Source organism: Peromyscus leucopus, chromosome 3 (assembly GCF_004664715.2).
Source record: "Peromyscus leucopus breed LL Stock chromosome 3, UCI_PerLeu_2.1, whole genome shotgun sequence".
Classification (NCBI taxonomy): Eukaryota; Metazoa; Chordata; class Mammalia; order Rodentia; family Cricetidae; genus Peromyscus; species Peromyscus leucopus.
This window is the reverse complement of record NC_051065.1, coordinates 154,408,684-154,435,065: the sequence shown is the minus strand read 5'-3', so window position 1 is coordinate 154,435,065 and position 26,382 is coordinate 154,408,684. Positions and strand designations below refer to the sequence as shown.

At 48.8% G+C, this 26,382-nt stretch overlaps 2 protein-coding genes across 5 annotated transcripts in view; one reads left to right on the top strand and one right to left on the bottom strand.

The window, feature by feature from the left end:
* The window catches only part of Marchf8 (membrane associated ring-CH-type finger 8), a 76,354-nt gene extending 59,639 nt beyond the window's left edge, over positions 1–16,715 (top strand). For 3 of the 4 annotated variants that reach the window (XM_028864041.2, XM_037204243.1, XM_037204242.1), the window contains 4 exons: positions 8,438–8,523; positions 10,858–11,038; positions 12,713–12,860; positions 13,215–16,715. In XM_028864041.2, coding sequence (XP_028719874.1) covers positions 8,438–8,523; positions 10,858–11,038; positions 12,713–12,860; positions 13,215–13,516 — 717 coding nt within the window. In that variant the 3' untranslated portion in view covers positions 13,517–16,715. Of the gene's footprint in view, positions 1–8,437; positions 8,524–8,736; positions 9,583–10,857; positions 11,039–12,712; positions 12,861–13,214 lie in introns of all 4 variants that reach the window. The other variant, XM_037204244.1, reaches the window with a different exon arrangement.
* Positions 16,716–17,459: 744 nt separating this feature from the next.
* The window catches only part of Alox5 (arachidonate 5-lipoxygenase), a 53,210-nt gene continuing 44,287 nt past the window's right edge, over positions 17,460–26,382 (bottom strand). The window contains exons 8-14 of the mRNA XM_028864037.2: positions 22,363–22,566; positions 21,742–21,828; positions 20,922–21,100; positions 20,628–20,749; positions 20,256–20,356; positions 19,541–19,711; positions 17,460–18,044 (exon numbers count right to left, since the gene is read on the bottom strand). Of these exons, the coding sequence (XP_028719870.1) occupies positions 17,865–18,044; positions 19,541–19,711; positions 20,256–20,356; positions 20,628–20,749; positions 20,922–21,100; positions 21,742–21,828; positions 22,363–22,566 (1,044 nt within the window). The 3' untranslated portion in view covers positions 17,460–17,864. The remainder of the gene's footprint in view (positions 18,045–19,540; positions 19,712–20,255; positions 20,357–20,627; positions 20,750–20,921; positions 21,101–21,741; positions 21,829–22,362; positions 22,567–26,382) is intronic.

The window sequence follows — 26,382 nt, the reverse complement described above, 5'->3', positions numbered from 1 at the left end:
ATGATAAGCCTACCATATGACCCAGCCTAATGCTCCTGAGTACTCTCCTGAAGGTGCTTAAGTTAATAGATCACATAGATATTTGCACATCAATATTTATTGCAGTCTTATTCATGGTGGCTAAATTGTGGGGCCAATCTTAGGTGTCCGTTGGTAGAGGAATGGATAAACAGAAACTGGCATAGATACATGTAGCTGGAGTTTTTTCTCCAGGTCCCACCAAGCCCCGGCAGTCTGACAGCCCACTTATAAAATAAACACACAGACACTTATATTATTTAAACTGTTTGGCCTAATGGCTCAGGCTTCTAGCTATCTAGTTCTTACATCTTAAATTAATCTATTTCTATAAATCTATTCCTTGTGACATGGCTCGTAGCTTACCAGTATCTTCACATGCTGCTTGTCATGGCGGTGGCTGACAGTGTCTCCTTCTGCCTTCCTGTTCTCTCAATTCTCTCTGTTAGTCCCTCCTATACTTCCTGCCTGGCCACTGGCCAATCAGTGTTTTATTTATTGACCAATCAGAGCAACACATTTGACATACAGACCATCCCACAGCAGATACATAATGGAATCTTTTCAGTCATGTGTGTGTTTTAGGGAGAGGAAGATATGAACTTTAAAAATGGCTGATTTTGCCAGGTGCTGGTGGCACACACCTTTAATCCCAGTACTTGGGAGGCAGAGCCAGGTGGATCTCTGTGAGTTTGAGGCCAGCCTGGTCTACATAGTGAGTTCCAGGAAAGGCACAAAGCTACACAGAGAAACCCTGTCTCGAAAAACAAAGCAAAACAAACAAACAAACAAAAACAAAAAAAACGAACAAACAAACAAACAAAAAAACCACCTTCAAACTCATCTGGCTTTGGAGTAGCAGATCTAGTGGAATGTCCTGTGTTCTCATTGGCATCATTCTCTGCCTGTGGTTTAATCTGGAAGTTGTGTGCCTCATGAACTAAGGCTGGCAAGACAAGTAGCCTGAACAGAAGCTCTCTCTCCACCTGAGGAGTGCAGCTGGCTGTACTGTGGGAAGGAGTCGGTCTTAGCAGAGGTGGAACCTGTGGACTCACTGTGTGAGTCATCAATTGCAAGTCTGCACAGATGATTTCTAGCAAACACTGCATGCTGTGTGTGACCTTCCTGCCTCCCCTCTGGGTAGCAGGAGTCTTAAAAGTTCTTATTAATAGGGCTGGAGAGATGGCTCAGGGGTTAAGAGCACCAACTGCTCTTCCAGCAGTCCTGAGTTCAATTCCCAGGACCCACATGGTGGCTCACAACCATCTGTAATGAGATCTGGCACCCTCTTCTGTATACATAATAAATAAATCTTTTAAAAAAAAGTTCTTATTGATAAAACAAACCCGGAGCCAAGTATCGGAGTGAACACTGGAAGATCAGAGAGACAGAACAAGCCACAGCTAACCTCACCTGGCCAACTTTTCAGCTGATCTTGTTTCCTCAGACTGGAAGCCTCTGTGTCCTCATATCCGAATGGCTTTCAGCTGAACTGTGCTGCTCAAAACCTAAAAGCTTAACCAGCCAAATGCTTCTAGTTTCTGGCTTTTCTGTTCTCTGACCCCAGATAAGTTTATTAGGGTACATAATATTTTGGGGAACACAATACCACCACACCTCTGGGTTTACTTGATCTCTGCAGCAGGCCTGTGGCTTGACTTGATAATAATTACTTTAGTGTGTGTGTACACTCACCTGTGTACAAGTGCACATGAGTGTGCATTTTGTGGGGGGAGCAGAGGACGGCCTTGGGTGTTGCATCTTAGGAGCTGTCCATCTTGTTTTTTGAGACAGGGTCTCTCACTAGCCTGGGACTTGCCAGGGAGCCTCAGGATCCATCTGTTTCCTTCTCTCCAGTAGTGGGATTAGAAGAGGGCACCATAATGCCAAGCTCCCTCCCACCAGACTGATAGGCTCTAGGAATGGAAGTCAGGCCCTTGAACTTGACTGTTGACTGACCTGATGTTTAAATGACTAAACTGGTGGTCTGCTCTGTGGAGTGGTCCCAGAACACAGTGAGGACTTTGGAGTCCAAAGCCTCTTCTGCCACCACCCCAAAACTCTGTAAGAATTATTCTTGGTAGTGAAAACATAACTATTTAAAGGAAGCTACAGTAGTGAAAGTCCTTCTGAGTGATATACACACACACAGACACAGCCTTTGACCAAATCCATCACCGATGATTTTGAACCTTTATATGGTCATGACTTTAGTTTCTGAAGCTATGAAGACGTCTTTGCTCAGAAGTTGTTGCCTTTGGAGTTCTGTATTATAAATATGTGTTATTTATTTTTATGGAGAGTCTAGCTGTGGAGACTTCTTGAGAAAGCATTTCTGCTGCAGCATTTCTTCTTCCAGTGTGGTGCCCTATGGCTCTCATTGTACTGGAGACATACTGCTGTCCACATAACTAGGCACCAACAAGCCAGGAAAGAAGAGAATTCAGTGTTAGTGCCCCTTGCTAGGCAACATTGAGTCATTTGTAATAGAAATACTTTCGTATTCAGTAGTTCTTTGTTATGCATTCTCCCCATGAATTCTATATTGTGTCTATTCACTTGTTAATGGCCAGACTAGTTATTGCTCTTGTGAAGGCTGGTTCTTGGCACAGCCTTCCAGCAATAGCCATGATGTGTGTGTATCAGAGCAGCCAGAGTGGCCTCTTCTTTAATTGTAGCTCACTGTTTAGGTTGGATACAGCTGGGTGTTTATTTATAGAAAGGAGCCTCTGACAGTGAAGCATTGGCTTTCACAGAGTAATTTCACTAAACTGAAAGTTTTCTGAGACATAATCTCAGTGACTACAGACACCCAGTGAGGCTGGGTCTGCTTTATGAAGTCAGGCCTGCTGAGCTGGTGGTTAGCAACAAATCACTACCTTTTAGTTTATAGTGGGAGGACAGTAACCTTTAGCAACTTCCTGAGAAGGAAGCACAGATTAAAAGGTACTCTGATAAACAGGATTTCTGAAACACTGTGCCCCAGTGTGTCCCACCCTGTGGGCTGTGGGAGCCCTGAGGTGCACTCCCAGTGTTGTTTGTCACAGCTGCCTTGGATAGAGAGGCCGGCTCAGGCTGTGTACATGGCCGCAGTGGATGCTGGGAGCACTTAAGGGCATTTTGGTAACTGATGTGTGTGTAGATTGGTTTTCAGTTTCCAAACATGTGCCCACACCTTGCTGATTTTCTTGTTTTTATTGGAGGGATAACTGTTTACTAAAGTCATTTGTGTATAACAACTAAGTAGCTTTTAATTTTTTCTTAAAGCTTTGTGATCTACTAAGAACAGGCACTTTTGTCTTTGTCATTTGGAAGCTTGTTGGGGTTTGGGTATTACCTGCTGAGAGTACATTGTAATATTTTTCATGAGATTGTTGAGGATGAAGTCGAGGCAGGCCCGCCCATTAGTAGAGGACCAGTCTTGTTTCCTGAATAAACATTGGACTTCAGCTTTACTTTCGTGCCTTTCCTATCTCAGGCTACAGCCACTGTCTTGCTGTTCTTGCTGCCAGTACACACACCACTTTGTGAGTTCTCTGTGATGCACCTGGGACAGGGATTATGTAGAGAGTACTTCGTAGGTCTCACAGTGTATGAACAGTCTATTGCTTCCTCCTTGATTGAGGCTTTGTTTGCTCTCAGACTCCACCCTCCTGCCTCCTGGCTTTGCCTCATGCCCTTACTCTGTATATACATAGAGTCATTCCCCATTATACTTTTTTGACATGTAGTATTTGGAGTTGAGAGGAGTGATGGGTGTTTTCTCTTGACTTCAGCTTCCTGAATGAAACCCACCTCTTCCCAGGACACTGCTCCTGGTTGAATACAATTTTCCAGATTAGGCATCATCTCCTCCACAATACAGTCTTTTCACAATCCAGCAAAGTGAATTTGGTTCCATGAGAATCCTGTCTTTCTAAGATAACACGAGGAACTGACTAGGTCATTCCCTCTGTCTTCCATCCCTTGTGGAGTGGGGGCTTTCTTCCATACGTCAGTGCCACTGAGTGACCCACAGCATAGAAGAGGAGGTTACTGCATAACAAGGAGGGTGTGAATACATGTGGACATTCCCCCAAGTTTTCAAGGGGATGGGTAAGTGCTGACTTCTCTCTTATGTACTGTACCTTCATGATATGGTGTTGGCTTTTCCTGTGTCAGCTAAACAGAGCTGGCTTATGAAGGTTTTCAGTCTCAGAATGGTCTGGGGACTAGAAAGCAGAGAATAGCAGTGTTTGTGAGAGTGTGGGCATTTTATGACAGGTCTCAGTCTGCCTCTGTGTGATTGGCAGTAAAACTTAGGTACCAGAGACCTGTGTGCTTAACTCACGGCAGGAGGAGCTTCCAAAGGGTGGATGGAGCCTTTGGTGGCTGCTGTGGATTGAAGACACTGGGGAAAGAGAAGGATGGTGCTTGTAGATAGGCCCATGTGACATGAGGTGGAGAGGTGAAGGTGTATTGTCCACCTATGTCCTGAGACCCCTTTCTCACTTTATTTCAGGGAAAATCTTGACAAGTAACAGAGGCTGCTTGTTATTATCGTATTTCCAAATAAATTAAACTTTAGATTTTTAAAAACTCATCTATTAGTATGTTTAAAGAATATGCTTGTCTTAGTTTGTTAATGTTGCTGTGAAAAAGACCATGACCAAAAGCAACTTGGGGGACGAAAAGGTTTACTTTGTCTTTTTTTTTTTTTTTTTGGTTTTTCGAGACAGGGTTTCTCTGTGTAGCTTTGCGCCTTTCCTGGAGCTCACTTGGTAGCCCAGGCTGGCCTCGAACTCACAGAGATCCGCCTGCCTCTGCCTCCCGAGTGCTGGGATTAAAGGCGTGCGCCACCACCGCCCGGCGGTTTACTTTGTCTGACAGCATACTGTCCCTTATGAAAGGAAGTCTGGACTCTTCAAGCAGGGCAGAAACCTGGAGGCAGGAGCTCAAGCAGAATCATGGAGAAACATTTTTATTGGCTTGTTCTCTCAAGGATTGCTCAGCCTGCTTTCTTATACAGCCTATGGCTACCTGCCCAGGGATGGCTCTTCTCACAGTGGTCTGGGCCCTCTTGTATCAATCACTAATCAAAAAAAGCCCCCATACTTGATTAGAGGCCAGTCTGATGAAGGTATTTTCTCAATTGTTATTCCTTCTTCTCACATGACTCTAGCTGGGTCCAGATGACAAAAAACTAATCAGCACAATTGACTCCTCGTTAACTTGATTTACAAGTGCATCACTATTAAGCCATAACCTTTCCTTTCTTTTTTATCCCCAAGATACCATGTTACCATCACAATATAAAGCATAGTATATAATTTTAAAAGTCCCATGCCTTTAAATATTCAAACACATTAAGAATTGTCTCTTTAAAATATCCAAAGTCTTTTTAAAATACCCATTGAAGCAAAACCCAAATACATATGTATAAATAGCCCAATGTCTGACATCTGGAACTCACAATCTTTTGGGCTCCAAAGGGCTTTGGACTGCTCTACTTCTCTGGCTCCACCATCATCAGCACATGCAGCTTGTCTCATAGGCTAGTGCTAGCTGCCCTCCAGACCTGCTGCTATCCTTGTTAGTCATCCCACCATCCTGGTATTTCCAATATGCTGTGATCTCCACAGGCTGCCTCTTCACCATAGGCCTCCTGGCCTCTCTTTGGGACCTTGACCTGCCACATGGTGCCAAACTGCAGCTTTTCTTCATGACACCTTCAATCCTGGAGTCTCCACTGCAACTGAGGCTGTACTTTCATCACTGACCTTTCTGGATTTACAGTGCCAAGCCAGCTGTGTCCATAGTCCCTTCAACCTTGCAGCTTTCATGCCATCAAAACCTGTACCATCTGGAAGACTCCCATACATTATTAAGTTCAGCTACTAGTTTGAGTGGCCATGTCTGGACCACACATCTCTGTGTGCTCATCATGAGAGAATGCTTTCCAGAAGTTTTCACCTCAATGATGCTGGTTTCTTTTAATCCTTGCTGGTTTTTTAGCCCCACCATTAATTGTTCCAGCAAAGCAAAAGTTTCACTTCAGTGGTTCTGGTCTCTTGTGGATCACAGCTGATTCTTTTGTCATGGCTGACCAGAAAACACAGATTCTTAACTCCAAGTGTCCTATGAATAGCCTTTCCCTCTAAAATATATAATCTAGGCCTCCATATTCTGAATTGGTCTCGGCATTCTTATCTTCTGAGTTCCCACAGCAGCTCATTATCTTCTGAGTACTTAATGGCTTTTCTATCCCAAAGTTCCAAACATTTTCACAGTCCTCCCCAAAACAACATGGTCATATCTGTCACAGCAATACCCTGTGCTCCTGGTACCAATTCCTCTCTTAATTTGCTTCCTATTGCTGTGAGAAAGACCATAACCATGCAATTTGGGGAGGAAAGGGTTTACCTCATCTGACAGTCTGCTGTTCATCATAAGCAAGAACTCAAGCAGAGCAGGAACCTAGAGCAGGAACTCAAGCAGACCCACAGAGGAACATTGCTTACTGACTTGCTCCTGACGGCTTGCTCAGCCTGCTCTCTTATACAGCCCAGGGCTACCTTGCCCAGGGGTAGCACTGCCCACAGTAGTCTGGGCCCTTCTTTGGCACTCATTAATTAAGAAAATGTCCCCACAGGCTTACCTATAGTCTAGTGTAATAAAAGCATTTTCCCAGTTGAAGTTCCCTCTTCTTAGGTGACTCTAGATTATGTCAAACTGACAAACTAACTAGAACAGTTCCCAATGTCTTTATGTACTTTCAGTTAGACAGTGTAGATTACTTGAGGACTCAGATGTGCTAACTGAATGATACTGGTGACTTCAGTATATACATACATCATGTTAACATGTATCTTCTGGGTCAAGTTTCTTAAGATTGAGTTGGATTAGAGATGTTTAATTTTGTGCTGTAAGACTTCTTTCCAGGCATGCTTGAACTTTGGCAGAAGGGGACAAAGGGCTCTTTCTGGGAGGTGGCAGTGCTGTTTGGATGGTTGATGCCCCATTGGTGGAGTGTCCAGATGAGAGTATCCCTCCTAGGGTGTAGCCGGAAGGTTTCTCCAGTAGCACTTGGCCGCGCAGTCCCACAGCTGCTTATAAAATAATTACTCAGAGGCTTAATATTAATTACCATTTGTGTGGCTTATGGCAAGCTTCTTGCTAGCTAGCTCTTATAACAACCCATTTTTATTAATCTATAAGTTGCCACATGGCCGTGGCTTACCGGTACTTTTACATCTTGCTTCTCCTGGCGGCAGCTGGTGTCTCCTTCCTCTCCTTTCTCCTCTCACTATCTGTCTTGGGTTTTCCCACCTCGCTCCATCCTGCCCTGCCATAAGCCAATGCAGCTTTATTTATCAACCAATCAGGGCAACACATATTCACAGCATACAGAAAGACATCCCACAGCACTAGGGTACACTCAGAAAGTGAGGCTAGTTCTCAGTCACTTGTGGGCCAAGGTGGAGCTGCCTGCAGTCACAGAGTGGGCTCTAGGTAAGGTGAACTGTGATGGGAATTTACTCAAGGAACATGGTTCTATTTCCTGCAGCTTGTTGGGTCTCACAGAGCAGGTTGTCACTCAGCCTCCCTATTGTAAGGAGGCACAGATGTGCTCATAGGCGTGTGCCACACAGTGATGGTTTGAGCAGCAGTGGACTGAGTAAGTTACGGCAGTGGTCCCATAAGATCATAATGCAGCTGGAACATTCTTCTAGTAACACTGTAGCTGCCTGACTGCTGTCGTGAAGCGCATTAACTCGTGTTTGTGTCAATGCTGGTACAAACTCTGTGCTGCTGGCTCCACAGAACTATAGCTCATAAACTGGACACAATAATAAACAGTCGTGGTCTGCACACTATAGTTATCAGGGACCAGGTGAAGACAAATGCTGGCAGGCAAGACAGCTGGCCTGTTGTCCTTCACATTGGAAGAGTGTCTTGTAGGACTTGGTTTCCTGACTTGCACAGGAAGTAATTAAGTTTATGAATATGCTTGTGGGGGTGGGGAGAAGCTGCTGGATCTTCAGAGCTTAGAAGTGATATTCTGTGGTCTTAAACTATCTCTTAGCTATAGTTTTCTTCACAGATGAAGTTCAGACTTGTATGGATCTCTGATGCATGTTCCAACCAGGCATAGTGGTACACATCTTTAATCCCAGCCCTCAGGAGGCAGAGGCAGAGGCAGGCTGATCTCTGAGTTCAGGGCAGCTTGGCCTATATAGTGAGTTTCAGGCCAGCCAAAGCTATAAAATGAGGCCCTGTCTCAACAAAACACAACAAAGAACCTAATGCATCCTCCTCTCAGAGCAGTGGGAAATAGCAGACGTTATTTGATTTTCCACCCTCTGCCATTCACATGGAGACAGTGTGTCTGGGTCTCTCGGCTTCTTCATAAATACTGACTGAAGGTGTGTCTTTGCAGGCTGGGAGTAGTCCTCCATCCACGACGGCTCCAGTGTCTTCCTTCTCTCGTGCTTCTGTTACACCATCCAACCAGGACATCTGCAGGTAACCCTCTGCGTCACATGCTTCTGTGGCCTGGGTCGGCCAGAATGCTCAGTTTTCCATTTGCTTGATCATTCCTCCTTTGGTCCAAACAGCCCAGTTTTATGTGCTGTTTGCTCACCAAGTTAGAACCCAGTCTCATTTCCCCACTTGGACGTCTACTCTCTTTAAACTTGTTTTTCCTCTCTGTGCTTTATTCCACTGTTGTGCATACAGTTCCAGTGCAGTGTTTTCTGAGTGTTGTTACTACAGTCCCATGCAGTCTGCTGTTGTCTTGAAAGCTCCTCCATGCCAGAGTTCTCTGACACAAGGGCTCACTGTGACAGTTATCTGTAAAGACACATTACAGGCATCCAAGAGAAATCCCTTTGGTTCAGACTGGGACCAAGCGTTGAGGCCTGCTAAGAATACTAAGGCCAGAAGAGCACTCAGATTCTCAAAGTCACTAAGTGATGTGGGTGAGAAGACCCAGGATACTTTGGAAAGCTTTGACTATATGGAAAGAACTTGTTCTGAAGGGAAACTGGTACTTCCTCAAGGTCCATCTCTCAAAAAGAACAGGCTCCATCAGAAAGAAAAAAGAGCAGAACACTGCCCGCCCCTCGACCATTCCAAACACTCTTGTGTCTTACCCCTCTCTACCAACCATTCAGCTGCCTCAAAGAGGGAAGTTGGCAAGGGGAGCTTACGCATCCCACTTTTGGAGGAGAAAGTTGATGGTGAGACCAGGTTGAGAAGCCAGCGACTGCTCCGGTACCTGTTCTCACTCTCCCGTGGCTCAAGTGCCAGCAGCCTGCATAGGTTCCATGAGCTGGAGAGCCATGCCAGCCACCTACATACTGCCAAGTCCTCCAGCTGGCTGGCAGGGAGCACAGACTTCTGTTCTGATGAAATGGGAGATGACGATGTCTTTGAGGATACATCATCTGCCAAACTGAAGAGCAGGGTCCTGCGTGCGCCACTCTGCTCAGTAGAGAAGGACAGTGACCTGGATTGTCCTTCTCCGCTCTCTGAAAAATGCACCCCTATCTCTCCCGTGTCCACCTCAGGGGATGCCTGCAGGTTGGTTTGCCAGGAGCCACAGTCTGGCTCTCTCTGCTAACACCTTCATAACCTTACCTTGATTTAATACATGAAGTTTCTGCAAAGTGAAGCAGTAAGACAGCTATTGCCAGCTGGAGAGCAATTTTGTTTTCCAGGCAGTGATACCATTGGGAAGCTAACTTCATAAGATGCAGAAACTACACGTATTAAACCAACTGCTCTCAGCAAAATAAGTAGGCTTTGCCTGAATATGTGGGAAGAAGGGGATTAGTACCTCCAGCTTTCTAGCTTGCCCCTGTGAATGGCTTGTCTCCAGTCGCCTGCCCACATACCACCCTCCCTCCCTCCCTCTCTTGCTCCCACTCTCCCTCCTTTCCTTGCTCTTACCTTAAGTGTGTCCTACCTTTGCCTGGGTCCTAACTCTACTTCCCACCTCTCTTCCTTGTACAGTGTCCTTGCCAGACCCAATTTGAGCTCATCTGTCCCCATTCCTGTCCCTCCCTTGGTCTCCCCTTCTCAGTGTCAGCTGTTACATTTCTTATGGTTGGATCAGAAAACCCATTTCTCAGACGAGTAACAAAACAGTCTAGCCAGGTTTGGGCCACTCCCTCTCAGAACAGCTGTTTCTACCTGTTACCCAGCTGTTGGAACGATCTCTGTTCTCAAAAGCCCGAGTTCATGGAGGTTAGTAGTTGAATCCAAGATGTTTCCTTGGAAATAATGGCTGCTTTAATAATTCTCACTTAATGCCATGAGTAGTCCCCAAGATAAATGGAGTTACAGAACCATTTGGAGCTTTAAGTGGAGACAACATACTGTGGTCTCTGCTCCATCTCCAAGAGAGGGCGAGAGTGTGGCTATTGTGCATGTGATGGTGAGGGTGTGACTTCATAGAGAGCAAGCCTTTTAAGCCACTGTGCTGCTGTGGAGGTGAGAGCTGACTTGGGTTTTGTTCTTCCTCCAGTGTCTTGTGTTCTGGAAGGTGTCTTTATTGTTGCCTAGATCTTACCTTTCAAAGTTTGAAGTCTTCCCTAAAAATGCCTCTTTTGTCATTTCTTGTGTTGTTCTTCCCTTTCCGTTGCCAAATGCCATCCTGATGTTGCTGATATGGTAAGCTGACATTCAGCCAATCGTGATTGGTCTCATTCGTGCTTGTGTGTCTCTGTGCTGACAGTCACTTTCATGGTGTTCATCTCTGAGCTCTTTTAGTTTGCGGAGGAGTTGGCTTTCTGGTAGAGCATCACCTTCCCTGCCCCGGCCCTTCTTTCACTGACTAGTCTGTTTCCACCGTAGGATCTGCCACTGTGAAGGCGATGATGAGAACCCTCTGATCACCCCCTGCCACTGTACAGGAAGCCTCCATTTTGTGCATCAGGCTTGCCTGCAGCAGTGGATCAAGAGTTCGGATACACGCTGCTGTGAACTCTGCAAGTACGAGTTCATCATGGAGACCAAGCTGAAACCGTTGAGGAAAGTACGTAAGAAGGGGGCGCTCTGCGAGAGTCATCCTTTCAGACTCTACACCCTGGCCACCTGGGTTTACTGCCTTAAAAATCTGGGGACTGGAGTTCATGTTGTAGACCATTGTTTTTGGTAGTGATGTATCAGGTCTGACCTTCATTCATAATGCTTCTCTTTCCTTCACATCTTCTCTCCTTTGACCAACAACTATCTTGTGACAGCTTGCTCAGCATTTCACTTCTTATGTACTAACTGTCTGTTTTGTGTTTCTAGTTAGGACGCACTCCCTAACACTCAACCTAGTTTAGCACAGTCAGTTTGTTTGTGTTTGTTAATTATTTGTCGGATGAAAACGTTCATGGATGAGGAGGTGCCCAAGTCACTGCTACCTTCCTGGCACCAGCTGCCTGTTCATCCTTGTCAGTTTCATATATCTCTTTCTGTGCCCAGCACAAAAGATCACATTTGGAAGGAGAAAAAGAGTCCTACTGTGTGTGCCAAAAGCATTACTATATAAGTTGCTAGGCAACTCACACATTATGGGGCCGATTAAATGCTAAGTTACTTGGCAGTGGAGCACACAGACAAAGAAGTGATCTTCGTGGATCAGTCTCATGGGAGGAAGGGCATTGTAAATAGTTTGGCTTTGGGGGAAGTTCTAGATGTGTAAGATTTGCAGGCAAAGTGAAAGGGCTCTATAGGGTCAGATTGCCTATGGAGAAAAGTATCCACTGAGGCGGTAAGTGTGAGCACTTTAGGGGTATGAATGGGCTGAGCTGTGGGCATTTTAGGAAAGGGAGAATCCAGGCACAGAAGACACCAAGATGCTGACTGTGCTTCAGTTGGGAAACCTAGGGATCTTGCTACTGCTAAAACCCCAACAGAAAGCACTTGGGTATTAGAGAAGGCAGGTGTAAACTGCCCAAGAACAGGTTTGGCCTGGTCAAAGTCTCCTGGGACCTACTCTGTGTGAATCTGTCACATGATCCTGCAACACTTGGATAGTATAGATTGTCAATGAAGCTCTGTTTTCAGGTTAGCATGATAGTCTGTGGCCATCATTAGCAGAAGATATGTAGAATGTTTACACTTTGTTCTTTCTCTCTACTTTTATGTCTTTTCTTTTGCTTTGGGAACCAGTAAATGACAAGGCCAATCTGTTTGGAGTAGGTTAATGAGCTCCTAGAGGGATGGCACTGGCAGAAGCTGCTTGTACCAGGAACTCTTGAGCATCGATTCCAAGCTGTTGCTGCCAAAGTAGCAGAGGACCAAAGAGTGAGACCCTTCTGCTATTCATCTTACAACATAGCTGTGACTCATTGCTAGTGTGTTGTGGGCTCATCAGTCTTCTTCCATTCCTCCATGTCAGTTAACACACAGCAGCTGGGTCTCACCTCACATGCTCCTTTGTCGAGCTCTTCATCGTCTGCTTACAGGAATAAGAGACTAGCTAATGGGAGATCACTGCTCATCTCAGTCCTACCTTCTCCATTGCACAGAAAGTTGCCTGTGTTTGCTACCTTGTTGAAGCCAAGTGGTTTAAAGTAGTTTCGGGTGTTTGGGCAAATTGATCTGGCCTGGGAGTGGGAGGGAAGGAAAGCCGATCACAGCCATGGGCACCAGTCACTCCCACTGTGGTCCTTTGCCCCGAGTCTGAGCCTCATGCTCTCTGTGCTGTCTTTTTCAGTGGGAGAAGTTGCAGATGACTGCCAGTGAGCGCAGGAAGATCATGTGCTCAGTGACGTTCCATGTCATTGCTATCACCTGTGTGGTCTGGTCCTTGTATGTGCTCATTGACCGAACCGCAGAGGAAATCAAGCAGGGTCAGGTGACAGGTGAGTGCCTGGGCTGTGGACACAGGTCCCAGGGCCTGAGGTTCTGAAGTTCAGAGCTCTATTTCTCTTGGGCCACCCACACCTGGGTTTGTAAAGGGTGAATACCGAGGAGGAGACACTAAGCATCTCTTCTTCGGATATTTCTGTGTCTTCAAAGTCAATCACAAGAGATGAAACTTGAGACCCCTGAGAGAGCAGGGTAAACCACACTGAGAGCCCTGCTTTTGGGGAGGGAGGATTTGATGAGTAACAATCTACATACTGGTGATAGAGTTCAGAAACTGTGTCCTAGTTACAAACTTAAACGAGTCTCCTGATAGGCTAACTGAGTCCTCTCCCTTTCCACCCTTGCAGGAATCCTAGAGTGGCCTTTCTGGACTAAACTGGTAGTTGTGGCCATTGGCTTCACTGGAGGACTTCTTTTTATGTATGTTCAGTGCAAGGTGTACCTACAGTTATGGAAAAGACTCAAGGCTTATAACAGAGTGATCTATGTTCAAAACTGTCCAGAAACAAGTAAAAAGAATATTTTTGAAAAGTCTGCACTAACCGAGCCCACCCTTGAAAATAAAGAAGGACATGGAATGTGTCATTCCACCACAAATTCTTCTTGCACAGAGCCTGAAGACACTGGAGCAGAAATTATTAACGTCTGATGGTGTGGAGGGTGTCATCCCCCTGTCCACAAAGAGCTGAAGGAGTTTGTTTACTGCCAACTGTGTTCCTTCCTTCTGTTGTTGAATAGCAGAGACTGGGCAGGCGACTATTAGAGTGGCCTCTCTTTTCCTCAACCCTCCTTGGTGTGGATATCCTAGAATTCCTGTGGAGCAACTGCTGCTGGGTCCCATTCTGCCAGGTCCTCTGTGGGCTGGGAAAGGGAGACCCTAGGAACCACGATGAGGAGCTGGCTGAGTTCCAGCCCCTGGTCTTGAGCAGAATAAGGAAGTCCAAAGCTAGACCAGGGGACAGAGCAGCATGGGGGAGACTGGTGGGGAGAGGCTCCCCAGAGGACAGAGCATGGTACAGAGAGGCTACTACTGGCGGGAGGGCTCCCTTCTCACTGACGAGCTAGGAGGCGAGCAGGGAACAGTGCCCGCACACACAGACCCCTGCCTCCTCAGCTGATGTTGCCACATTGCTCTGGGGCAGATAAGGCCTTGGGGCCCTGTGTCCGCTGGGGTGTGACTCACTGAGCAAACAGCACTTTATGAAAGTTTTTATTGTGGAATTCCTGTGTCTAGTGGGTGTGACACTTAAAAGAGTGTCACATTTAGGCATGTTCTCTTTAATGCCCCATTTTCTCTTTGCATCAAAATAGATTTGAAACCATTTCTGCCTTATATATTCTGAATAGTAGGATGTCCTTTCCATGTCCAAAAAAGACTGGTGACTTCAAGCAAGACAGACAGGTCTGAGACATTTTTCCTTACCAGAGTCCATGGGAGTCCGTGGATGCTAAGGACATACTCTGTGTCTTTGAGCCTGTTACCTCACAAGCCCACCCATACCATTTCTGTTGTGTCCGTATTGAAACGGGAGGGTTTTGAGAGCTAATGGATCTGACTCAGGCTGAGTATTTAGGAAATGTTCCTTTGACTGACAGACGTCTCCAGATGGAGTGGACACACACTGTGGATACCCCTGTGACCCACCTCTGCTTCCCACTGTGCTGAGGGCTGGGAGGTCAACAGGCCAGCTCTGGGATGAGGCCTTGACATGAGCAGTCAACTGCCATGGGCCACTGCATCACTGAGCTGGCCCACATCCACTGATTGCCTTAACTAGACCTGACATCATTTAGGGTCCTTAGCTCCACATGTGATCCATTCTGTCTTTGGGGTTACCTCCTACACCGTTTTTTCTCAAGACAGACAAAGTCAAATCACCACCACTAAATGGCCTTTGTCCCATTAAAAAGTCTGCTGAACATTTTTTTTTTTCTTGAAGGCCATTGTCACAGTGCCAGGCAATAGTCAACTCACAATGTGACAAGAGGGACCCCAGAAGTGTACTCTCCCAAGAGCTGCTGTTGGTAACAGGGGCTTCAGAGCCTCCTGAGGGGGGAAGGGCAGTGCCTGGGGTCCTGAGCTTTGCTGCTTTACCTCTCTTCTTCAGAGACTGAAGAAACTGAAGATGGATCTTCTGTGGTTCCTAGTAGAAGCCCTGTGTTTGATTTGCAGAAGCAAGTGGAGGCTGGGAGGCCGTGGGAGCAGGTTTTGTCCTGTTATCACCTTGTCTGCTCTCTAGGGTCATGGGGTTCAGTCGTGGGGCTGTTTCGCCAGGGATTTCAGCCATTATCCAGTCAGGCCACCCCTTAGGTTAGCCTGCTCTCTCTCCCTGACCACATAAGCCTCCCTGTGCTCACTGTGCCCCAAAGTGCAATTACTCACACACCTCCTCAGTCTGGGGACGCCAGTACTATAGACTGTCTGTCCATCAGGGAGTCCTGACTATACCATCTTGTCCATCTGTCCCTGGTGAGATGCTCCAACAGTGGGTGGGCAGTCATGTGAAAATGGAGATTGTTTTAAGTATGAAGTCCCAACCAGCCGCTGAGGCTTCTGTAGAGAGGGGAGTGTACCTCATTGGGGGTAGTCCTGCACAGCTGTCCCAGGGGCCTTGTACCCCACAGATGAGGTGACGGAGAACCATGGCTTTCACGTTGTTCTCTCCACTTCAGGAAGGCCTAACTCCATCTCTTCTCTGGCTACTCGGATGAAATCTGTCGTTCATCCTTCTTCCCCTCCCAGCTACCCCTTGCTCATTTTCCGTACAGGTTCTCTGATCTAGCAAACAGCTGTACCTGTGGGTGACTCGGCGCAGGAGACCGGCAAGGCATGTGCTGTGAAGCATGATGGCAGGGCTCCGGGTCTGCCCAGGCTCCCCTGGGCCTTGCCTGGTGGCCTTCTGAATACTTTTGCAGGGTTATCTGTCTCTTCCCTTTCTCCTCAGTTTGAGCCTGGATGTAGTGGGAAGATGGCATATGGCTGAACCAAGCAGATCTAGGGTGACGCCTCAGGGCCAGGAGGGCTTAAAAGCTTGCGTGTCAAATACAGAAGAAGGAAATAGTCTCAGGGTGTCACAGTCAGCCCTAACCTGGCCTTTGCCCCCTATATCATGGACCCATTGGCACACCTTTGACTTCAGCTGCCACAAATAAATAGGTGGGGTCATGCCCAAGTTTATTGCAAGAATTTCCTGGAAATGTTGTAAAGTTTTCTCCTTACTCCAGGTCTCTCTCTTTCTCCTTTCTAGCTTTAGCACACTCTTTAGTCATGTAGGCCTAGTTTCCAAACCTGTGGGTGTCTCCACCTGGACCCAGATGTGCAGACCTCAGGCAGTGGGGGAGGGAACAGTTCAAGGCCTTGGGTGGTGTCTACAAGACAGGAGGCCAAAGACTGGATGGGCAGGGTGAAGAGCTCTAATCTTGTGGGTGTGGTTAGATGCACATGCATATTTGAAATGCCACCCCATCAAATCTGGTTTGAAATAATACAGCTTGTATCTGTAGCCCAGGAGAAGCCCAAAGCATAGGGAGATGGGGCATTTGTCTTTGTGTGGAAGTGATTGATGAAGGTGTGTAACTGGTGCACATTTAGATGCAATGTTTAAAGTTGATTGTTAATAAAAACCAAATTTACACTGGTGTGTGTAGTGTAGTTTCTAAAAAGCACTTCACATTTTAAATTTTTCTTGGACAATTTCTAGTAATCTAAATGTCTAATTTTTTAATCCTTTTGTGTGTGTTCACTGTTTCTCAGTATTACCGATTGAATGATTCTCTGTACAGGGGATTCGTTTGTGCTGTACATGGGGTGTCTAAAGGTAGCAATAAAGCTTTTCTTTACAAAGGAACTTGGTGATGAGTGTTTTCCAGTGGGGAAGCAAGGATGCCCTTTCCAGTCCACACATCAGTGAAGAACAGTGAGGCCGTGGGGAGAGGGGCGCCCGAGGTGAGAGGAGAAGGCGATTTGAATAGATGCTAAGATCCGGGTGGCATTTGCTTTGGTGTCTGGGTTACTTCCTTTAGTCACAACAAACCTGCCTCAAGGACAAGCATCAGCCAGAAGCCCTGCTGGAAGGAGAAGGGGGGATGCAGACATGGATGCCTGTGCTAGCCCAGGGCACAGGAATAGATGAGGTGGCTGCCCTGTCCTTCCAGGGCGCCCTTTCTTTAGGGGAAGGCTATTCATTCGTGGTGGGAACAGCAGAATCTAGGGAACAGCCAAGATGTCCTTTAGCTGGTGAATGGATACCAAAAATGTATAATGAAGTTTTGTTCATCTACAAAGAAACATAAAATATGCAGGTAAATGGATAGAACTGGGAAGCACTATACTGAATGATATGACCCAGACACAGAAAGACAGATGTCACATATTCTCAGTCATATATGGATCTTAGCATAAATTCAAGTCTTTAGATTTGTGTGTGTGTAATATGGAATACCTGTAGAGTCCACAAAACTAGAAAGGGGCCGTTGGTGTGGAGGTGGGGAAGATCTCGGGAGCTGGGGGAGGTAGTAGACTTTGGGTTTTTATTGGTGCTCGGAGAACAGGGAATTCTGGGGGTGGCTGGAACATGGCATATGGAGTGACATCTGCTTTAAATGAACTTTATTGTATAACAAACTCTTCATTCAAGAAGTTTCTTTAGGCACCTACTACACGCAAGCAACTGGACAAAGCATACATAGAATAAGGTAACCCTGACCCAACCAGAACAGGTGTTGCTTCCTCTGCTGCACTGTGCTACTTAGGGTGGAAGTGCTGAGCTGGGCGGGGGTCCCTGTACTGTGTACATACTTCCACCAAAGACAGGAAGAAGCAGCATGTGCTTGTCCCCCGTCCTCGAACAGCCGGCCCCAGGAGCAGCACTGCTAACTTGGAAGGAAGAGGCACCAGCTGCCCGAAGGTCCACCTAGAGCCTGCCAGGCAAGCTGGGGTCTGGCTGGCAAAGCCACTGGCCTTTTCCGGAGAGATGCTGGGTCAGGGAAGGCCAGGCTTAGATGGCTACACTGTTGGGGATCCTGTCTGGTGACAGGTAGTAGTAGGGGAGCTTTTTGTTCTTATTGCGCTCAGCGATCACACTGGTGATGGCCTCCAGGTTCTTGCGGAATCGGATCATGGCTTCTTTCACTGGCTTCTCAATGAAGTGCTCCTCTGGGTACATGCCCAGAAACAGCTGAGGGGCAGACATGCAAAGACAGTTTAAGATGGTGCCATATAGACTGCTAGGCCTTGTCCCACCCAACGAGGCTTCCTTTGGGAGAAGGGGTATCTACTCAACTCTCATTACCTTTGACCTTTGCCACCTGCTGGGATTGAGGCATATATACACACAGTGGGTACTACTTGGCCATACAAAATGAAATCCTGTCTTTGGAACACAAATTAACCTGGAGGTCATTGTGTTAAGTGAAAGAAGCAGATGCAGATACCACATTTGGGATATTAGAAACTGCCATCTCACCAGGGGCAGCGGCACACACCTTCAGTCTCACCACTTGGGAGGCAAAGGCAGGCAGATGTGAGGTCCAGGCCAGCAGGGCTACAGAGTGAAACCTTGTTTAAAAAAGAAAGACTTGCTTCATAATCCCAAGGAAGTTATCAGAGAGGAGGAAAAATGGCAGATTAGTGAATTCAAAGGAGGGTAGAGTAACGCTGTACAGCGTAGTAGGGTAACTAGTTAATGATGTATATATTTCTAGACTAGAAGATTCTGAATGTTACACAAGGAAATGATGGATGCTGTAACTGAGCAGTATCAATGTATACATACATCACACTATTATAAATATGCAAATATGGTGTGTCAGTAAAAAAAGCAATAGGTTATATAAACACCACCTCCTCTTCCCTATGAATGGCTCAGGGCTGGATTTTAAAAGGCAGTTCCTTCCTTGTAGCCAGGTGGCTTTTAAGACAAGGAAAAGTACAGGGGAACCTGGAAGGTCTGAACTCTGGAAGTTCTGTGGCTTGAGGGTCCTGCTGGCCTGTCCTTTGTCTTTCCCATCTTCCTTTTAAGGCTTGAGATGGGCCGAGGCCCTGGGCATCAGGAAGTGGTGGGGGTCGGGGGACTATGCTAGTTGCTTGCCGACACCAGCATCTGTAAAGTGTTCGGTGGCTGGAAAGGAGTGGGAGATCTGGGGTTTGGTTTGCAGAAGGTAAGTCAGACTTGACATCCTTTGACCAAGAAGTCAGTCTCCTAGGATCAGCTCCTCTGGTCCTACTGAGCCCAGAAGCAGCACATTAGCAGGCCCGGGGCAGGCTGAAGGGACTCAGCACTGAAACATGGCACAGGGCTGCCTCGGCCGAGATTTCGCTTGGTTAGCATAGCTATGAATACCTGGAAGGGACACAGGGCGCTCTGACTTTCCCCGTAGGGAGCCAGGAAACCACATGGAAGAGATTATCAAAAACTGCGAGTGAGTTAGGGGGTGGTATCACACACCCCTCTCTGATGACTTGGAGCAGAGCCTGTGCCCTCCACTGCCAGCCCACCCTGGGCTCAGACCCAGGCTGAGGACCTGGGGTGAGGTCCTCCCCCCCTCTAGCAGCTCCACCTTAGAGGTCAAGATTCTTGGCTGTAGGTGTCCAGCTAGAGCCTGAGCCCCCAAGCCCTGGGCTGGAGGATTGGTTGAAACTGCAGTGACCTGCACCATGTCCAGCAACGCTCACCTCATTTTCTTGGAACTGGCTCAGTGCCCACACTGCGCCTAGATGCCAGCATGAGCGGCCGCGGTCTGGTAGAGTATCCACGATCTGCTCGATGGTCACCACCCCTTTGGCCGTGGGCGGTGGGGCCCGCATAGTTGGAGGAGCATTGGGGATCCAGGAGCACCAGTCATACTGTGAGAGCAGCGCCAACAGCGTGGGTGCCCAAGAAACCCAGTGCCTGCCCACCACCGCCCCACATGCTTACATTTTTCTTGATTCGCAGGGAACCGGCTTAGCAGGCTCCACCCCTCCCTGTGGGCAGCACCTCACCTCACCTTCCTTGACCCTCTTCTCTCCTGGTTCCTCAAGCCACACCTTCCACATGCCCCCATACCACCTCCTCTACCCCCTCCCTTGCTGCACCGCGCCCCCCCCCCGCCCCCGCCTTCCTTCCAGGGCCCCCAGGCCTCCCTCGGGGATGTCCTTGCCTCTCTCTCCTCAGACATCCCCCCTCCCCCTTTCCAGGGCTTGTAACTGTCCCAGCCCGGTGGGTGCCTTCAGGTATGCATGCAGAATCCATTTGTGCTACTGCTGGTTCCAAGCTCAGAGACTGCATGGGGATGGGTGGGCCAGCAGGGCAGGAGCCCGAGGTGGGGGAGTCCGATGATATGAGGAGTGGCTCTGACTGTGGGGTACCTGAGACAGTGGTACCCCAGAGAGGGCTAGCTAGGCCTACCTGGCCGAAGTTTACAGCTGCATGCTGGGCCGAGGCTGTGAAGATCACCACAGTCAGGTACTCAGACAGCTTCTCCCTGCTCTTGATGGACTTGGGGAAGCCTGAGATGGAACCGCAGACCATGAGCCCATCCCTGTGAGGGACACCTGGCTCTGCCTCTGTTCTGGCTCCCCCACCCACACTTTCCAAGATCTGCCCAGCCAAGACACTCGGAGAGGGAGGGGGCGGCTGCTTTGAGGGAGGCATTTGGTGGGCTGGGTCCCCTGGAGTGGGGTTTGGGTGCCCTTGGAGGCAGGGTCTCCTGCCTCCTCTTCCTCATGCCTTTGAGACACATGGGCTCTGCAGCAGAAGCAGGGAACTGTGGCGGCCTACCTGAGGCTTTTCTGCCGCGCATGCCGTACACGTAAACATCCTTCACAAAGTCCTGCAGTTCCTGGTCCTCCTCCACCACTTGGTCATTGTCGTAGTAGATGTTCACCACCTCAGTTGTGAACCTGGCTCAGGAGGGCCAGCAGGAGTGGGTGTCCAGCCGGTCCCTCTGACAATCCTGTCACTCCCTAAAGTCCTCCACCCCCTCCCTCCATCAACACCCAAACCAGAAGCAGGCCTGCCTCACCACACTCCTCATCGGGGTTTCCCTTTCCCACAGAACCTGGTCACACTCACGACAGGATGGCCTCCCACACCAGCAGCCCGTCATCACGATAGAAGTAGTAGGGGATGTCCTCAGTGCTGTCCATGCCCCGGGCCTTGATGGCCTCCGGGAAGCACAGGGAGGAATAGGTCAGGTCCTGGACAGCCCTCTGCACCATCTGCACATGCCCGCCACCCCCGGTGGCATTGGCCTGGTGAAAGAACAGAGTGCCTGAGCTTGGTTGCTTCCCCCTCAGCTCTCCATACCCAGGCTTCCCAGCCTCATCTGTGAGAAACTTGGAGGCCAGTGGGGTGAGGGGGGTGCTTGGGCACAGAAAGGGCCAGCCTGTGTCCTGTGAGGTGCAAGGAGATGAGTAGAGCAAGCTCCCACTTCTGTGAGGGGGTGGCATGGGGATGCCCATCCAGCGCCCTGGGCACGGTACAGCTGCAGCAGAGAGCAGGCTTTTGTGCAGAACACAGCTTCTTTCTGGGCAGCCACTCAGCTTTGAGGAGTTGGGCACACCAAGGACCTGGATGCGCAGCACAAGGGTTCAGCATCCAACCCCGAAGGTCACAGGCAGGAAGGCAGGGGTATGGGAGTGTGGGAGATGTCGAAGCTGTCTTGTGAGGTGGAGGTCAGTGGGTTGTATGGAGGAGGCTCACGGAGACTGGAATGGGACAGGATGCATAAAAAGGTGACAGACAACCCGGGGAAGAAGCTGTGATGATGTGAAAGGAAGAGGAGAGCTGGCTGTGGTTGGGGGGAGGGCCAGTCTCCCACACTTTCCAGCTCTCAGGGCTGGAGCCACCAGGCAGAGCTCTTCCAGGCTCCACGTGAGGAGAGGGCACTCACCTTGTCAAAAAGGCCATACTCGCAGATGAGCTGTTCCCGGGCCTTCGTGTTGATGGCGATGGTAAACCTCACATGGGCCACCAGCAGCTGAGGGGGAGGAGGAGAAACCTCAGCGAGGATCTGGATCCTCACTCAGCACTCCTGGGCCAGCCCCGGTGCAGGGCCACTGTGGCCACAGAGAGCAAGTGAAGGTCTGTGTGTGCATCTTCCTCCCAGCAGCTTTAGGAGGCCTGTGGACACCATTGTGATGCTCGGTGGTAATGGCCCTGGTGCTTGCCTAGGGTTTCACGGTGAGCAAATCCTGACCATCATCCTTTGCGGTAGGAGCCCTGTTTTGACCTATTTTATCATGAAGAGACTGGAGCACCCATATTTTTAGCCCGTAGTTGACCCAGCAGTCAAGTGCTGGTGGCATTTGGGAAGAAGAAAGTGACAACTGCCTTTTCAAACGCTGCTTCCTGGCCAGCCAGGCTGTGTCAGACTCTGGCCCTGGCCCTGAGCATCTGTCCCAGAGCCCCTCTTTGCAACCTACTCCTAGCCCCACCCCCACTCCACCCGCTGGGATGCCAGCTACTCTCCCGGTTGTTCTTTCCTTGCAGGTGGAGCCAGGGCTGGCTGTACCTTGAAAACGGGGTGCACAGCAGGCAACTGGCGGTACATGGCAATGCCAAAGACCTCAGACATCAGATGTGTGCGCAAAAGGTGGGTGATCGTCTGATGGACGTGGAAGTCGCTGGAACGCACCCAGATTTTGGCCAAAAGCCAGTCATATTTTGCATCCGAAGGGAGAAAAATTGGGTTCTTGTCTCCAGGGGCTTGGTTGAGCTGGTGTGTTGAAGAAAGAGAACACGACACTTTATTTCTCCTTTATAGCTGTGAGAGGAGGGCCTGGCCCCTAGGGAAATCCCAGAAGAATCCAAACATCGACCGTGACTTTCAAATCACAAGAAGCATGTGGGGAGTGGTGGCGGGCCCTAGTGACACATCTTACCACCTGTTTGTGAGCTCTAGATTCCTTGTCTGTAACGTGGGGACAGTGGTACAGAAAAGGAGCTGGCTGCTGCAAGGGACCATGGTTTCCTCCTTTGCCGTGCCCACTGCCTGGCTTCCCCCCACTTTACCCACTTCTGCTCAGCAGCCCACTCCGTTCCTTCCCCCACCCTGCCCTTGAAGGCTGGTGCTCCCCAGACTCAGCTCCTCCTGGGCCTGGGCTGGGACCTCATGCTGCTGAGTCCCCATTCCCAGATCAGGCTTTGCAGCTGGAGCCCTGCCCCAAAGCCCCGCCCTGAAACCTCACACCCAAGGGCTGGGCTTGCCTTTGCCCTTCCACTGGTACTCAGTACTTGGGCCAAGTGACTTTTCTCTAAAATGTGAAGAGTTTGTTATCTGTTATTTAAAAACTCCCTACTTTAAAGCCAGAAAATGAGGCCCCTGAAGTCCTTGGTGATTTGATTTAGCTGCTGACACTACTGTGTAAGGTAGCCATTATGTCTCTGTCTCCAACACCAGGCCACGTTGTGGTCTCTAGCATTGTTTGTGAGAGCAGTCATGTCTCTGGTGGTGGTGGTGGTGGGGTGTGTGTGTGCACACGCGTGTGCGTGCGCGCGTGCACATGCAGTAGTGCTCATCAAACCTAGGAACTTGGCCAGGCAGGGCAAGCACCTTCCTGCTGAGCCACACTCTCAGCTCCCACGCCCCGCATTCATTGCTCTCACCAACCTTCACTTCAGAACCTGGAGGTGAGAGACCCTGCGAGTCAGGAGGGTGACAACTAATGCTCCCCCACCTTGTCAGACAAGGCCACTCTTGAAGACCTAGCATTCCAGAGGACCTGGGGAGAGCAATGTACCAGAAGCAGGTTCTAGAACCAAGAGTAGCCAGGAAGGGCCTCGGGGGACCGTCAGTGCAGAGACTCCCAGTAGAGGCCTGGGAGCAGACTTAGCTGTGTTCCCTAACTAATATGGAAGGTGTTTTTGTGGTTTAAATGTGATGTCCCCGGGTGTCTGAACCCTTGGTTACTAGATAGCAGTACTGTTCTGGAAGGTTTGGAACCTGTAGGAGCTGGAGCCTTAGGCTTTGAGGCTCCACCGCCTGGTCCACTTCCAGTCTGTTTGCTTCCTGATAATGAGCAGAACCGACCGCCTCCTATTCCTGCCGCCAGGCCTTGCCCTCCAGGATGGACTGTATTTCCTTAAACTGAACACCCAAATACCTCTCCCTCAAATTGCTTCCATCCTGCATTTTGTCACAGACAAAGGTGTGACAGAGGTTACACGTGGCTTCCTGATCTGTCTCTCCACCCAAAGTAGCACAGGCCAATAGAAATAAAAGGCGAACAACACAAATTCAAATTTCCAGGAAGCCACATCTCTTAATTATATTTTTCGTCAGCCATATTTTTTTAAAAGAAAGGAAAACACGTAAAACCTGAGTAAATAATACATGAAGCCAATCTGAAACTAGTACCTGACAAATACCATTCTTTTGCCCTTCCTCTAAGTCTTTGGATCCTGGTACACCCTTGGAATGTTCAGTGGGTCTTGGTCCGGATTACCTGTGTTTTAAGAACGCAGGAGCCATGAGAGGCCGATGGCCTAAGCCGCTGTCCCCTGGGGGAGAAGGCAGGGCTGCTGGGGGAGCAGTTGTCTCCTGCGCTTGGGGATGAACAAGGAGGGGCCAGGGAGACATTATCACCCTTCCCAGTCTTCTTGCTGCTTGTTCATTAATGGATTGTCATCTACCTTTACCAGATAGTTTGAGATAAAACTTAAGTGGTCAGGTTTAAGTAAGAGAACTCTGCTCCTGTGTTCTCCCAGGGCAACACACTTGCCATTTCCTAAACAGTCCTAGTGAGCTAGTGAGCAAGGTACTCAGAGCTCTGCACCTCCCAACGATCACTCCGCCTCCTTAGCTGTCTGGCCCACAGATGGCTGCCCTGTATCCTGCATCCTAGATTCACATTCATCCATCCTACCGGGGCATCCTCAGACACTGACTGTGTTTTGTATGTTATCAGGAAATCCTCATCACAACCTGACCAGTGGATGTTCCTCACCCTTCCTGCTTTGCAGAGGGAGAAAGTGAGGCCCTGAGTGACTCGGGCACTCTGCAGGTCACTGGAGGTCCACAGCTGAGCCCTGATGCCCGATTGCTCTGCCTGCTGTAGCCCGACCACACTGAAGCTCCTTTTCCTCCCTGTCTGGCCATACGGCACATGGGCACCCATGTGGGCTTTTATACATGGCCCGCCCCATGCCCATGCCCGGTCTTCTTCTTGTTCCAGGTCGTCTACAATATGCCCAGGACAACGTGTTTGCATTATTTCAAATGCTTTTGAAGTAAGGTCATCCTTTGTTTCTGACTAGCAAATGATATATGCTTATTATTTTAAGCCAGTGGTTCTCAACCTTCCTAATGCTGCGACCCTTTAATACTGTTCCTTGTGCTGTGGTGACCCCAACCATAGTTATTTTCATTGCTACTTCATAACCATAATTTTTCTACTGTTATATGCATCATAATGCAAATATCTTTGTTTTCTGATGGTCTTAGGCAACCCTATGAAAGGGTTGTTGGATTCCCAAAGGGGTCGTGACCCACAGGTTGAGAACCACTGTTCTAAACTCTCCCAGCTTTACAGAGGAGTACAAGAAACAGTGAGAATGTCACTTCACACCCAGCCCCAAGGACTCACTGCTTCTGTAGGTCTTTGTATATGTGTGCATTTATGCCTAATTTTTATAAACTAAGCCTTATTATAAACCAGGCCTATAAATTATTATAAACTAGGCCTCTTCTGACTTTGCTCACTTGTTCCCCCATCTGTTCTGTACCCATCCTGGTGACCCTGTGTCCTGTTTCACCAAGCCCACACCAATGTCTACCCATGTAAAGTATATGGTCTGTGGTGTGCTGCGTTCCTACATTTGTTTTGCATACATGAGGTGATATCCTCCATAATACATGTCTTGCTTTTCCGCTTTGGTAACAGACTTGAGGAGACCCAAGTCAGCTGAGAGCTAACGTAGTCCTCTTGGAAGGCGCACGGTACTGCAATACCTCCTGGTTTGGACACGGTTTCAGCCCCTCAACCCTCTCATCCATTCACTCTGTCTGTAGCCTCACACAAAACCAGCGCCATGATGTTCAACCTCCAGCATGCTGCTCTGTTGATCCTCAGAGAGGCTAATTATCCAGCTAGCGCAGTCTTGGCAGGGGACCTCCTAGCACCGCTTCAGTTGTCCTGGCCATGCCAGCCTCAACACTGAGACCCGTGTTCCTCTTCCAGCCCAGCCTGAAATCCAGACTGTTGCAGCAGAACCCGTGGGCCCTGCTCAAGTGCTGACCCCGCAACCGCGCCTGCCCCTGCCCTGGGCAGCATCCGTTCTTCTGGCAGGCATAGAGAAAGGGTTAACCAGATCCGGTGGCTTGTCCAATGCCCTACCTCCTGCTGGCAATGGAAAGAGCTGAGATTTAAGCCAGGCCCCTGGTTCTAGGAGGCTCTAATAAACATGTGTCTGAGACAAGCTAGTTTAGAACACCTCAGTGGTAACTCATCCCTCTCCTGGCCTCGCCTCCGGTGATTTCCCACATCCCCTGTGTCTTCATCTAATGCTTCTCACTCACAGAGCTTTCTCTGTC